This window comes from Octopus bimaculoides, chromosome 12, assembly GCF_046866305.1.
Source record: "Octopus bimaculoides isolate indiv1 chromosome 12, ASM4686630v1, whole genome shotgun sequence".
NCBI classification, from domain to species: Eukaryota; Metazoa; Mollusca; class Cephalopoda; order Octopoda; family Octopodidae; genus Octopus; species Octopus bimaculoides.
In genome coordinates this window covers 57,013,821-57,029,219 of record NC_142939.1, presented here as the reverse complement: position 1 = coordinate 57,029,219, position 15,399 = coordinate 57,013,821, and the positions used below count along the sequence as shown (strand labels likewise).

The window sequence follows — 15,399 nt, the reverse complement described above, 5'->3', positions numbered from 1 at the left end:
GTTGACTTTGTGTCCTTCTAGCTTTCAGAAAATAAGTATTTTTAATGAAATTTTCTTCAAGTATTTTTCAGTGTGTGTAAATTACGATTATATCAGAATTTGATGAGAGAGCCAGAGGAGTGGGGGAGGCAAACGAAAGAAATAGACACTCAACACATAAAAGCAAGTTACATGATTATTTAATAAAGTTGAATCAAACTTTTAAATAACAGTGTGTATATACAAATTTTCATAATTTTAATCATGTTTTATTTTCTGCACATGTAAGTTCTCATTATTTATTGGCATTCTTTCAATACATAAAAAAGTTAAAGTTTCAATTATTTCGCAACTTTAACAAACTTTCGGATTTAATCGTGAAGAGATCGTTAAACAGGTACTACTAAAGCAGCACGGTCCCGAACGCGCAGTCGCGCTAGCTAGTCGTGAGTGGTCGACCCTAACCCTAACCCTAACCCTAAACACGTATTCATTTGCACACGCGGTGGGTTAGGATCGACCACTCAAAACTAGCTAGCGCGACTGCGCGTTCGGGTCCGTGCTGCTTTAGTAGTACCCGTTAAACATGTAATAGGAAACGCCCCAATCTAATTTATGTTAATATATTGTATGTAAATCATTTATTGTAAAGGTAAATGAAGTATATATAAAAAAATTTTTTTAAAATTATTTAGACACACTACGTGAGTCACTTGCAACAGATATTATAATTGGCTAACGCATAGAATAACCTTTTCTCTTTCCTGGCCTCTATGTGTCGTAAATACAGAGAAATGCGCGGGAAATTAAATTCTGAAACATTGTCGTGGCAGTTGGATATCGGTCGAAGAAAATTTAACACCATGTCAAATGAAATGGCATAAATAAAAAACCAAGAACACAGGCATAATTCTATAAGCAGATAGAGGTATGTTGAAATGAAATTTTCCTTTTTATTATTTTTTTTTTACAGATTTTATTGTTTATATGGTGATAAAAGTAAGGTAAGCTGAGCATGCTTACGTAAGTGTTTTTCGATTTTATTTCTTCACAACTTACGGAAAAATGGTTATTTTTTAATGAAATTATTCTACAAATACTTCTCAATTACAATTATATTGTAATTTAATGTAAAAAAAACAAACATTTGTGTGCGTGTGCACATACTGGAGCACTACGATTTTTTCAAAATTTCAACTTGTATTTTGTGTGTCAGAATTTCTGTCTGCGCGCCCACCGTTCCCCCCCCCCCCCCATTAAATTCTGATATAATCATGAAAGGTATTTGTATAAGATTTCCTTGAAACGTATGTTTTTCTGAACGTTACGAGGAGGGTGTACACTTGTGTAAGCATTGCCAAAAGTTGTTGGGTTCATCTCAAAAATAGACATACATTCCTCTTGGTTTGTTTTTAATTGTTATAGTTTTATACATTCTTTTACTTGTTTCAAGCTGGGGAACCGCCTTGAAAAGTTTTAGTCGATCAATTCGATCCCAAGACTTACTTTTTTTTAAAGTCTAGTTCTAATTCTATCGGTCCTTTTTGCCGATAGAATAAGCACTAGGACGTAAACACACCAATACCTGTTATGGGGGACAAACACACACACACACATATACATACATAGACGGTGGTGAGTTGTGATCCAAAGTGGAAGTTCTGTTATTGACACAGGTTTTGTAAAAATTATAATAATGATTGAATATATTATCTATTCTAGAATTTACCTGTCTTCACCATGGGCCATGTTATTGCACTGGTCGATATGGATTGCTTCTTTGTGCAAGTTGAACAGCGTTACAATCCTTCCCTAAAAGGCAAACCATGTGCTGTTGTACAATATACCCAGCGTGGAGTGTAAGTAAAATAAATTTAAAACATTTCTATTTATTTATTTGGCATAACTACAGAGTTACCTAACCTTAACCCTAACCCTAACCCTAACCCTAACCCCGATACGCACATAATAGAGAAAAATGAAACAAATATGGACGACTTGCTCCGAGACACCACCGAGTGGGGAACACTTCTCAAAAATAACCTGCAATTGTTTCCTTCAAAATTCCTACATGCTCGAAATGTACATACATCAAGGTATATTTGTAGAAAATTTCACGAAAAAATATTCATTTTCCTGGAAGTTAAGAGGAATTTAAGTGGACTCTGGTGGAATTTCCGAAAATTGTCCCCCACCCCCATCCCAAAACACTTTCACTGAACATTTTTGTATATTCGGAATCTACCTAATAAATAATATATGCATAGAAAATTTCATTAAAATATATTCATTTTTCTGAAAATTCGGTGGGGGAGGGGGTACAACTCTGTAGTTATGCCATTTAATTTTTCATTGTTTTAGTCTTGGTGGGATTTCAACTCTATGTAAAGATTCAGAAGAAATATCATAGGAAGCATTTTTATTTTCCCCCCCGGTACTCTAGCAATTTTGTCGTTTCATTGCTTTAATCCTTTAGCATTCAGGTGAGTCTGTCAAATGTAATGCTTATTTATTCACGTTTTTTAAATTAACTTCTTAACATATTATCCTGCATATTTTCGTTCAGAAATGTCTAGTAAATATATATTTGAACGAAAATATACATTTACTGTACTCTGAAGTATCTGCCACTCATTTCCAGCCTGAAATACTTCATTCATGATGTTATTCCTGTTTTCTATCATTAACTAACAGTAGCTAGCATTTCTATCAGTAACTTCATAACTGATCTAAAATAATTTGTGTACTTATTCCTCCTTATAAAAAGATTCAAAATGGATAATAAAAATATTTTTTACATGGAAATTGAAAAAAAAATGTATAGGCGCAGGTTCTGGGTTCAGTCCCACTGAGTGGAACCTTGAACAGGTGTCTTCTACTATGGCCTCGGGCCGACCAAAGCCTTGTGAGTGGATTTGGTAGACGGAAACTAAAAGAAGCCTGTCGTATATATTTATATATATATAATGTGTTTGTCCCCCCAACATCACTTGACAACCGATGCTGGTGTGTTTACGTCCCCGTAACTTAGCGGTTCGGCAAAATGTTCCTTTCTGTTAAAGGCACAAAACCTGAAATTTTGGAGGGATAGTTGATTACATCAGTACCAGTATATAACTGGTACTGATTTCATTGACCCCGAAAGGATGAGAGGCAAAGCTGACCTTGGACCAAATGCTGCAAAGCATCTTGCTCAGCATGCTAACGATTCTTATTTCTTTATTGCCCACAAGGAATTAAGTCGATTACATTGACCCCAGTGCGTAACTGGTATTGAATTTATCGACCCCTGAAAGGATGAAAGGCAAAGTCGACATTGGCGGAATTTGAACTCAGAATGTAACGGCAGACGAAATACTGCTAAGCATTTTGCCCAGCGCACTAACGATTCTGCCAGCTCGTCAAATCTATTATGCTTGGAGACAGCTATATTTTGCTAATTAAACTCATGCAGTATAGTGCATGTGTTTAATTGGGAAAATATGATCACCCCCAAGTATAATAATATTTCAACACACGATTTCACATCAGGAATCTTACAAAATAAAATACATAAGTGTAATCTAAATATATTTATTTTTCAACAGAATCATTGCTGTCAGCTATGAAGCCCGAGCATTTGGTGTTAAACGAGGCATGACAGCTGAAGATGCCAAAGCCAAGTGTCCAGACATTCTGCTACCACGAATTCCAGAATTAAGAGGGAAAGCAGACCTTACTAAGTAAGTCTATTACTAACATTACTATAACTGTCGAAGCATAAGAGATCTTTAACTTTTTTCATGGCCATTTTGTTAATGAGGACCAACATGGTGGTCACCTGACCTGCTAGAAATAACTAAATCTCCTCAAATACTACCATCTTAAGACATTCATGAATGACTATGGGATTGCACCTAGAAGGTTACCCTCCGAGGCACAAGTCTGGCATGGTTGTTTGTGGAAGACCAGCATTCACCCTTGCATGCCAGCCTCCCTTCTCCACACCACCGATGTTATCCAAGGGAGAAGCAAAGGGGCCGATACAGCTTAGCACAAGTGACGTTGCAACTTATTTCTTCAGCTGAGTGAACTGGAGCAATGTGGAATAAAGTGTCTTGCTTAAGAACACAACTCACAGCCTGGTCTGGAAATTGAACTCACTACCTCGTGGTTGTGAGCCTAACGCTCTAAAGATAAGATGGTCATGACACCAGAACACTTTTGGCCATTGGTTTACTTGATCAAGGCTCTCTTTTCTGAAACCATGTATTTCCAAGAATATCTGACTCCTGCCAGCATGGAGATCATGATTTTCATCATTTAAAGTTTGCTTTCCATGCTGGCTTGCGTAGGGCAGTTTGACATGGAGCTGTCCAAACTCCACTTGTGTGTTGTGGCATTAAATGGTGATGTCATAGAAGACACTGTGCGGTTGAGTTGGCTCTGAAAGTTTACATATTTGCATTATTGTGCATATGTTTGGCTGCAAACCCTTGAGCAGACATATTAGTTCTGATGCTCTCCTGACCATGTGGTCTTGGTTTCAGCCCTATGTCACAGCACCTTGAGCAAATGTCTTGTACAATATTCTCGAGTTGACTAAAGCCTTGTTAGTGGATTTGGTTGGCAGAAAGTGCAAATTAGTTGCTCATTTCTAGAAGCTACTGGATTTATTTGATACAAATTAGTGACTTATTTTTCTGGGATTGGTCAAATACACATCATTCGTTACATTTAACATCCGTTTTCCACGCTGGTATGGGATGGACAATTTGACTGGAGCTGGTAAGGCCAGGTGCTTCACCAGGCTCCATTGTCTGTTCTGGCAATTTTGAGAGAGGAACTAGCCAATTACACTGCCTCCAGTTTTCAATTAATACTTTGCCTTTCATTCTTTCAGGGTCGATAAATTAAGTACCAGTTATTCACTGGGGTCAATATAATCGACTCAGAACATAGTAACAGACAAAATACTACTAAGCATTTCACATGGTGTGCTAACAACTCTGCCAGCTCGCCACCTTACACCATCTTTTAAATAATAATAATAATAATTATAATCCTTTCTACTAAAGGCACAGGGCCTGAAATTTCAGGGTTGAGCACTAGTCGATTACGTCAACCCTAGTGTTTCATCATCATTTAATGTCCGTTGTCCATGCTGGCACACTGGAAGGCTGCGCCAGACTCCAGTCTGATTTGGCATGGTTTTCTACACCTGGATACCCTTCCTAACGCTAACCAATGCTCGAAAGGAACTCAGTCACTTTGCCTCCATCAGGCCCAACGCTCGAAAGGAACTCAGTACTTAATTTATCAACCCCAAAAGAATGAGAGCCAAAGTCTATCTTCGTGGTATTTGAACTCAGAACATAGAACTCGACAAAATGCTGCTAAGCATTTTGCCAGGCATGTTAATGGTTCTGTCAGCTTGCTGCCCTTTTAATAATAATGATATTAAATAATACTTCCTACAATGGGCACAAGGCCTGAAATTTTGTGGGGAAGAGGTTAGTTGATAATATTGACTCCAATGCTCAACTGGTACTTATTTTATCAATTTGAAAATGAGAGGTGAGGTTTGGTGCCAGGGAAGGCATCCAGCTGTAAAAAATCTTCCTCTACAAATTCCGTCTGACCCATGCAAGCATGGAAAAATGGATGTTAAATAACAATGCTCAAGAGCCCTGTTATATTTGTATTTTCTTTGTTTCTTTTAATATTTTTTCCCTTCCATCTCATTTAGGTACAGGGAAGCTGGAGCTGAGGTCATTGATGTTTTCTGTCAATTCTGCCAGTGTGTGGAGAGAGCCAGTATAGACGAGGCTTATCTAGACCTGACAAAGATAGTAGACGAGAGAATGAAGACTGTCGATGTGACTTGCATTACATCATTTGCAGACCAACTGACTAACACGCATGTCATTGGTTGGGAGTCAACAGAAGATAATAAGTCTTCTAACAAAACAGATATGTCAAAAAGTAAGCCCCTTTTTCCAAATTTTCTTGTTCATTTAACAAAGTAAAGCAAGACATCAAAATTGGACATGTTTAAGGTAATGGCCAAACATTCAGATCTTGGCAGGCTAGGCCACTGGGAAGTACTGGTTTGTCTATAGATAGTTACTGTGATATACAAGCAGTTTCTTTGCAGTAAACAGGTGTAGCGTTGTAAATTTGAGGAGTGTTTTGGTGAGCTTGTGATAGCGAGTTCAACATTTCCTCTTGATACACACTGAAGATAAATATTCTATGCTGCTCTTTCTTGACTTTGTCATGACAGACTACATGTAGATGTATGCTTCATTGCTGCTCCTATGTTTAGACTTGTATGACTGAGTAGAAATGGTTAAATTATAAGGCAGTGAATTGCTAGTCATTAGAGCATCAAATAAAGTTCCTAGTGGTATTTGTTCCAGCTGTGTGGTTAAGTAACTTGCTTTCTAACCAGATGGTTTTTAGGTTCAGTCCCACATTTGTTTTCAACGATCACAACGTTAAGACAGACAACACTGCACATGCATGCACGTGTGTACACACCTTTCATTTTATGCTTAGAAGTGATGTACGTTAAATGATGGTCTTCCACACAGTTCCTATCTACCAAATCCACTCAAGGCTTTGGTTGGCCTGGGGCTATAGTAAATGAAATTTGTCCAAGCTTCCATGCAGCAGAACTGAACCCAAAGCCATGTAGTTGAGAAGGAAGCTTCTCAACAACATAGCCATGCCTGCCTCCTCAATATTTAGAAAATGAAATTTTTTTAAATCTACTTTAAACAACAAAATTTTATTTACCAGGAAAGCTACTTTTTTCCCCCCACCCAGCTGGTTCTACTTGATCTTTCTTTGTATTCAATGCAACTTTTTTTTTCCTGTTTACTGGTATTATGATTGGGAACAATTAAATATACAAAAGTGGAGTGGCTTAAGTAAACAACTTGAGAGGCTGAGGAGTGGCAAAATTGGCCAAAATATAAACTTGGCAACTTCAAATTATATTACTTCACTTAATCACTCTTCTCCATTTATTACCAACATTCAGGGCTGACTCTGTAGGTGTATATATATATATATATATATATATATATATATAATAATAATAATAATAATGCAACGGATATATAAGCATGTATACACACATATATGTACATACTTACATCTACATGTGTATATAGATGCATATTCGGGTACAGGACGTTAGAAAAATGAACTACAGACAACGGAACGAACACATAGAAAAACAAATAGCCACTTGGATTAATTCTTCATCAGTTGCCTCTATTCTAAAACTAGGCGTTTCGAATATATATATATATATACACACACACACACACACACACACACACACACAGTGTGAATGTATTGTGTACCAATCCTCTCTGTTTCAGATTGCAAAAACGATCTGTTATGGTGGTTGTCAAGCGTGCAGTTTGAGGATATTAAACTTGCTGTCGGTGCTGTGATTGTTGAAGAAATGAGAGCAGCTGTCCACAAACAGACTGGCTTTAGCTGTTCGGCTGGGATCTCCCGCAATAAAGTAAGTCATTAACATAATTTTGTGAGTTCCTAATCTATACTGATAGGCATTGGAAGGTAACCTGTTGCCTGTTTTTGCACCCTTGACCTGCTCTTTGTGCCTTGAGTTCTTTTATTACTATATTTCCGTAGACCTACAAAGCCTTTCTTTCAAGTAATTTTTGAGATAATGGATTTGATAAAAGAGCTCCAATATTATGATGGTGCCTAAGACAGCAAGCTGGCAGAATCAAGCACACTGTGCAAAATTCTGATCAGCATTTCAATCATATTCTGAGTTCAAATCCTGCTGAGGTTGACTTTACTTTTCATCTTTTCGGGATCAGTAAAATAGGTACCAGTGGAACACTGTTGTTGATGTAATTGATTTATCTTCTCCCACCAAAATTTCAGGCTTTTTACGTTTAGTAAAAAGGATTATTATGATGGTGTTTGAAATAAATTAACATTTTGATGGAAGGTTATAATTAGATCACTCTAAAACTGGAAGATTTGTTTCAGGAGTGGGAGTTGCTATCGAAGGGGTTAATGAAGTCTACTCTGATAAGCGTTCTCAGTCTCTCCAGTCTGAAGATAACTTCCTCTTATTATGGAGGCCCTAAATGAGGTCAAATGTGCTGACCTTTCTTTGTTGTCAGCGAAAGTGTTATTTAAAATGCTTTTTTTTTTTTTACCCTTCAACTGCTTTGTGTAACTTTTCTGTAAAATAACCTTTTCATGTATGAGTGTAGCCTCTATAGTATAATGGTGTGGTGGGCCTATGTGTGTGTGTGTGTGTACAGTAGGCCCTGTGTGAGAGTGTCTACACTATAGGCACAGACAGGGCCTACTGTATAGACACATAAGCATACATGCACGCGTACACACATGCATGTACGCACATATACACACAGGTCCTTGAATACAGACCATACTCTAAATGCCATCGTAGATGGGTTAATAAGTCCATCGTATGTGAGTGTTTCTCATTGTATTTGTTTCCTCATTATCACTTGATCACCAGTATTGGTTTGTTTACATCACTATAACTTAGCAGTTTGGCAAAGAACAGCAATAAACTAAGTATCAGATTTATAAAAAAAAAATGTACTGCCTTGGTTTGTTTAATTAAGACCCCCCCACGGAGCGGTGTCCAGACCACAGTGCAATGACTGAAAAAGTAAAAGTTTTAAAGAATTTAAGAATTAATTGTTAATTTAATGAAATTATTTCTAACTACTGATGCAATATTAATTGGTGAAATTAAATAAATCAGTATTTGTCTTTTCTTTCTTTCTTGATTCCATCTTCATCAGATGTTGTCTAAATTAGCAGCTGGTCTTCATAAACCAAATCAACAGACAGTTCTGCCACATTCAGCTGTTGAAGAACTTTTCAAAACAATGCCGATAAGCAAAGTGTAAGGCATCTCTTTTGATTTCATTTGTTATAATATTTGAGTTCGGATCTCACAGAGTTTGATTTTGCTTTTCCTCTCTTTGGGGGTTGATGAAATAAGTTACCAGTCGAGTTATTATATTAATTCCATTTAATTCGATCTAAACTTGTTATGCCATCAATATTTGGGTAAATATTCAGTCAATATTCATTAGGGGGACTTGTACCTAGAGTAGAAAAGAATATTAATTACGGTTGATAAAAACGAATACCAGCCAAATACAAGTTTTGATATTCTGCTATGTCAGTCTCTAAAGATAACACAGTTGGTATCTTTGTGAATAGGTCTGTAGCTTCTCTCTCCCCCTACTCCTACACTTTCTGATATTTTTTTTTCCTGGGTTTTCTTTTTGCAGCCGTAACCTTGGCGGTAAATTTGGTGATGACTTAAAACGTGACCATGGAATAGAAATGATGTCTGATTTATGGCAGTTCTCCAAAGAACACCTGATAGACATTTATGGAAGTAAAACGGGGTAAGAAACCTTTTGATATTCATAGACACCATCTTAGCCCTTCTTGTTGCCGACTCTCGCCTATTTCCAAGCTAACTAATATTTCCCCATGGCCAGACATTTCTTTGTAGAATACTGGAAATGGACGATACTGCTTGTGTGACAGTGACACTCATTTACAACTAATACGGAATGCCAAGACAGGAAGACACATGCATGTATGCACTCACCAGGTTTTGGTCTACCCAAGATTCTATGCAGCAGGTTTGAACTCGAAACCATGTTGTGGTTGGGAAGCAAGGCTGTTTTGTTTACAGAAGCAAGCATGTAAAGACAAGAAATCAGACACGTACACAGTAGTGTGTGTATAGATATCTTTTTCTTGTTTCAGTCATTAGACTGCGGCCATGCTGGGGCACTGCCTTGAAGAACTTTTAGTCGAACGAATTGACCCCAGTACTTATTTTTTACCAAACTGCTAAGTTTACAAGGATGTAATGCATTAATCTCATTTGGCTTTGTGCCATACTTCAATTAGCTGCTGGAGATATAAGCTAAAAATCATCATCATTGGTGCATCTACTTTTCCATTGCTGCAGGGATCAGATGAGCTTGCGTTGGGGTAGAGCCTTCTCTTCTTGGTGTCCTTCCTGATGCCAACCTCCACCGGTTTCAAAATAAAGTAATGATCTTGCTTATTGAACAACAGACAACCTAGACATAGTTATACAGTAAATTGGAAACATCACTTCATGAACAAGCCTTTCTAGAAAAATCCCATGTTGATCATGGATGTTCTTTTGTAGTGGACTGCAAACAAATGGCGTTGTTTGTTTGACTTGTGAGACCATGGTTAACAATCAGTGAACATTTTAAAGACAAAAAATATGAACTCGTGTGCACATGTACACACTTGATAGATTGACTTTGTAGGAAGTTTCTAGAAATAACGTAGTTGTTAGATTGGCTTTGAGCTACAATCTGTGTTAAATTGAATGACCACCAAAGAAAAATTTGTTTATTTTAGAACCTGGCTTCACGCGCTTTGTCGAGGATTTGATAATGAAACAGTGACAGCAAGACAAGTTCCAAAATCAATAGGATGCAGCAAGAACTTTCTAGGTAAATCTGCTTTAGACACAAGAGACAAGGTAAGACATTTTATATTGAGAAATTCGTGTGTGTGAACATATAAATCATTTAATGACTAGACAGGTAGAGGAATAGATAAATGGTTAAAATAAAAGTAATTCTTTTATTCTTGTTTGTCATTGACTGTGGCTATGTTGGAGCACTGCCTTAAAGGGTTTTAGTTGAAAGAACCAACCACGGGGACATTCTTTGTAAGCCTAGTACTTATTCTATCAGTCTCTTTTACCGAACCGCTAAGTTACAGGGGCGTAAACACACCAGCATCAATTGTCAAGAGATGGTGAGGGGACGGACACAAAGGCACACATATATACATATATACGACTGGCTTCTTTCAGTTTCCATCTACCACTCACAAGGCTTTGGTTAGGCTGAGGCACTACTGTGGATTTGGTCGGTGGAAACTGAAAGAAAACCGTTGTATATATGTATGTGCGTGTATGCGACTTTGTTTCTGTTTGTCCCCCTCCATTGCTTGACAACCGGTGTTGGTGTGTTTATGTCCTTGTAACTTAGCAGTTCAGCAAGAGACCCTGACAGAATAAGTACTAGGCTTTAAAATAAATAAGTACTGGGGATAATTCATTCGACTAAGAATTTTTCAAGGTGGTGCCCCAGCATGACCACAGTGCAATGACTGAAACAAGTAAGATACGAGATATAATGTAGAATATGTAAAGTTTGTTTTATGAAGCAGAATGTGGACTCTGAGATTTTTACTTTTTTTTTTTTCTTCTGTTCGTTTATTCCAGGTGAAACATTGGTTGAAACAACTGGCTACAGAAGTTGAAGAAAGGCTAATTAAAGATAAAGAAAATGTAAGTTCATCCTGAAATTGTCTGACAAATTCATCATCATCATTTAATGACGTAAACACACCAACATCAGTTGTCAACCGATAATGGTTGGGTGGGGGGACAAACGGACACACATACGCACACATATACATGATGGGCTTCTTTCAGTTTCCGCCTACCAAATCCACTCAGGGCTTTGGTGAGCCTGAGGCTATAGTAAACACTTACCCAAGATATCATGCAGTGTGACTGAACACTGAACCATGTGGTTTGGTAGCAAGCCTCTTACCACACAGCCGTGCCATACCATTTCACAACAGACAGAGACACATTGTACGGTTTTCAAAAAACTGGGATGCATTAAACAAATTAAGTCTGAATAAAATAAATTAGTTTCATTTTTCAATGTTAATTTTTCAATGTTTTTAGAATAAACGAACTGCAACATCAATGATTACCAGTCTTCGATTCCAAAGTCCCGTTAATCAAACAATTCAATCAAGCAGTCGTACAACAGCAGTTGTGCAATACAGTGCTGAGAAAATTGCTAATTGTGCGTTTTCTCTGCTGCAACAATTCAATCTAAGCCCTCCACATCAAGCATCATGGTAAGTGACATGATTTTTGTTTCTCATTTAACCCTTCAAGGCTGGGTATAAATAACAAGTGTTTTTGAGCAGGACAGGGCTAGGGGGAAAAAAAGAAAAAGATAAATGATAATGAAATAACTTATAACACAAATGTGGCTTAGAATTTCTATCCTATTTCTGTGACAATATTCAGTCCTTACATAGACAAAACCCCTCTTATTTATAAGACAAGATAGAATGAGATTGTATGCCATTTATACCTTTCTCATGTGCCTTCCCTCTTTGTCCATATTGTTGACACCTTGAAATTTATGCTGTTGAATATAAACTCAATCATTTTTACTTCTAAAGATATCCCTTTTTTTTTTTTCTTTTTTTTTTCGTTTCATTATCAGGTCACCTCCAATTCTGATGCTTAGTATTTCAGTAGGAAAATTTGTCGATATTCCTTCTGTTCAGACTGGCAGTATTTCTGCTCTCATTAAAAAACAAATAAGCAATACTCAAGCTGTGAGGTCATCCTTCGTGGCCAACGGCATTAACTTACTAAACCAACAGACAGAAACTGACGGCTTTAGCCAAAAGATGCTTAAGACCTCCAACTCAAAATCTATCAAGAAGCAGTCTCTTATATCACAGAATAACACTTTAACATCATATTTAAAGAGCATTGAAGTTTCACAAATTGAGCCATCATCTTCAAACCAAAGACAAATAAATTGTTCAAGTACCATCTCAGAGCTTCCTGTGAATGCTGATAATGATAATAATAGACTTAATAAAGATACAATTGAAGGTTTCTTTTCACGGAAAGTTTTGGAAAATTCTTTTTCTAAATCTTTTAGTGGAGTTTTAAAACCTAGTGGTTCTTCACCTGATGCCAATGGAATTTCCAGTGAGAGAGATGAGGCTGAAAGTGAACACACGAGTAGCTTCTTTGCAATGAAACAAACTGAGATACAAAAATTAAAAGACTATTCAGTAAAACCGGTCAGTTCATTTACTGGTGAAGGAAAATTACTCCAGCCTGGACACCAAGGACGAGTTTTTGAAAATTCATTTCCAACTCAATTTGATAACATTTCCACCACAGAAGACATTTCAAATTCTTCAAATACAGATGTTTATAATGAAGACTTTGCATTGAAATCTTGTGATTCCTCAGATGGTATTGCTGCTCCTGGTACTTGTAATGTTACTGGAGATGAGGTATCTGTAATTTATGTAACTGATGAGGAGGAGGAGGAGGAGAAAGACAAGGAAGTTTATGCATCTGAGAGCTTAAGAAGTGATACTGTATCTGTTCCCTATCAGGAAAAGTCAACCTGTTCTCAAAAGCTGTCATTTGACAAACAGACTGTCTTTAATGAGGACTCAATTGATTCTTGCCATTCTACAGATTATTCATTGCATTCTGATAGAAGAGATGAGATGGATTATGTAGAATGTCAAGACTGCATGAAGAAAATCCTTGTTTGGGACCTGCTGGAACACAAAGATTATCATTTTGCTCAGCAGCTACAGAGAACTGTTGACAGAAATATGACTCGTGGGAATCCAAATCACAGAACATCAAATCCAACACAAAAGAGGAAAATACAAACTGCTAGGAATAAAGAGAAAAAGCCTAAAAGCAATCCCAACATGAAAACACTGGAAGTTTTTTTCCAACGGAAATGATTGTAAATATTGAGATTTTATTTAATTTCATTTATTTATTGGGATTTTTTTATTAATATTGAATAATGTGTTATTTAATAAGATGAATATAATTTATTTTTCTTCAATTTGTTTTAATCCTGGTTAAAGACCACAACTAACTTAGCCTGTTATGAGCAATGTTTCTCAAACTGTCAAAATGCCTACACACACACACACAAAAATTTTATTTATTTTTTTCCTCTCACCTTTCTTTGTTAATGAGAAAACAAATTTATTTTGGCCACGCTATTGGACAAGTTTTGAAACCATTTCATCTTTAATTAAACTCAGCAATTTGTCTCTCCCCTCGCTTGCTCTTCAATAACCCCCTCTCCTCTTCAATTCTCTAGTCTCTTCTTCCCTATGGATTAAAAAAAATACTGATTTAGTATTCCATCCATCCATTTTGTCTGTCCACTATTCCTCGAAAGGTCATGGCAGTAAGATACCCAGGCACCTCTTCCACAGCTACCGTTACTTTCCACCTGTATTCCCGAGCATGGTCAAATGAAACTATAGATTATTATCGAACTATCTTGTTCTTGGTCTGTTCCTTGGTTATTCTCTGGTTAATGCATATGCCAGGTAAACTTAAAAGTTACCTTCTCGAATCATACCAATTCTTAAGGGCCGGTTTCATGGTGTACATATTCCCACCTGGACAGGACACTGGTCCATCACAAGATAACTCACTTTAGCCAGCTGAGTAGACTGGAGTAACGTGTTTTTGCTCAAGAACGCGTGTTGCCCAGTCCTTGGATGAAAACCACCACAATCTTAATCATGATTCCAACACCCTAACCACTAAGCTACTTGCCTCCACTATGCCAGGTAGCTTGGACCTTTGAAAAGTCACCAGAACAGTGGCAATCTGCAGTGATAATCCGAATCTTTAAAAATGGAAACTAAGGGGGCATGCTCTAATTATTGAGGAGTCTCTTTGTTGAGCCATCCTGGAAAAGTCAATGCTTGGTGTCTGGGAAAGAGATATAGGGAAATTGAGCCCAAGCTAACTGAACAAGTGTGGCTTCCATCCTGGATGCAGCACAACAGAGTTTCAGAATTTATTCCTACAAAAATAGTTTAGTTTTTTTTTTTTTTTTTTTTTTTTTTTTAACAGCTAACCCTAAAGTTTCATTGTAAGCTACACTTAATTGGCAAATTTCCAGAATAGCTGTCACACGAGTCTTTTTTATCCCACATTTCAAAACCATGGTGGGCAGTGGCTTTTTTTTTTTTTTTTTTTTTTTTTTATCTTGCGTTCAAAACCATGGTGGGTGGTGTTTATTTTAATTTTTTAAACACTTCCTTCCTCTTCCCTTCAATTTTGCCTTCATGGCAGCAGCCACTACCTTTTTTTTTTGTTTGTCCTTGTGTTATAGCATTTCACATTTTGAAACGCATGATCCTTGATTTTAGAGAAAATAATTTCATACCCACTTCACTGCTCGTTCATACTTTCACAATCCCCCACCACTCTCTCTATCATAGTGCTTCACACTGAAGCCTTTCTGATGAATTTGTAATTTTGCATTCAAAAATTCAAAAGGTTTTTTGTTTTTTTTGTTGTTCTCTTCATCAGAAATTCTGTTTTGCAAAAAAAAATTTTCCTGAATTCTGTTTTTTTTTTTTTTTAATATATTTTTGTCCCCACCCCACTGCCAGCTTAAAATATTTTTTTTTCTCCCCAGTTTAACCACTATTTATTATTTTCTGCCTCAAAATTTTGTTTTCCATACTTTTTTTTCACCCTGATGCTTTTGGTTG

At 36.9% G+C, this 15,399-nt stretch overlaps 1 protein-coding gene across 2 annotated transcripts; it reads left to right on the top strand.

Moving 5' to 3' along the window:
- Positions 1 to 766: 766 nt before the first annotated feature.
- On the top strand, positions 767 to 14,343 carry LOC106884393 (DNA polymerase eta). 2 transcript variants are annotated; one of them, XM_089361078.1, is made up of 11 exons: positions 768 to 907; positions 1,702 to 1,838; positions 3,567 to 3,701; positions 5,708 to 5,943; positions 7,353 to 7,501; positions 8,796 to 8,899; positions 9,294 to 9,413; positions 10,420 to 10,543; positions 11,297 to 11,362; positions 11,771 to 11,949; positions 12,327 to 14,343. In XM_089361078.1, the coding sequence occupies exons 2-11, from the start codon at positions 1,720 to 1,722 to the stop codon at positions 13,609 to 13,611; spliced, it is 2,517 nt and encodes an 838-aa protein (XP_089217204.1). In that variant the 5' UTR covers positions 768 to 907; positions 1,702 to 1,719; the 3' UTR covers positions 13,612 to 14,343. The 2 variants fall into 2 exon arrangements, with proteins under 2 accessions (XP_089217205.1, XP_089217204.1); XM_089361079.1 differs by lacking the exon at positions 1,702 to 1,838 and having other exon boundaries at positions 767 to 907.
- The last annotated feature ends 1,056 nt before the right edge of the window (positions 14,344 to 15,399 follow it).

What these genes read in the sequence shown, in the direction of transcription:
- LOC106884393 (XM_089361078.1), top strand. Translation starts at nt 1,720, where the DNA reads ATGGGCCATGTTATTGCACTGGTCGATATGGATTGCTTCTTTGTGCAA. An exon ending in ACAATGCCGATAAGCAAAGT is followed by an intron (nt 8,900 to 9,293) that starts GTAAGGCATCTC and finishes TTCTTTTTGCAG; the next exon opens with CCGTAACCTTGGCGGTAAAT. An exon ending in CCTCCACATCAAGCATCATG is followed by an intron (nt 11,950 to 12,326) that starts GTAAGTGACATG and finishes TTTCATTATCAG; the next exon opens with GTCACCTCCAATTCTGATGC.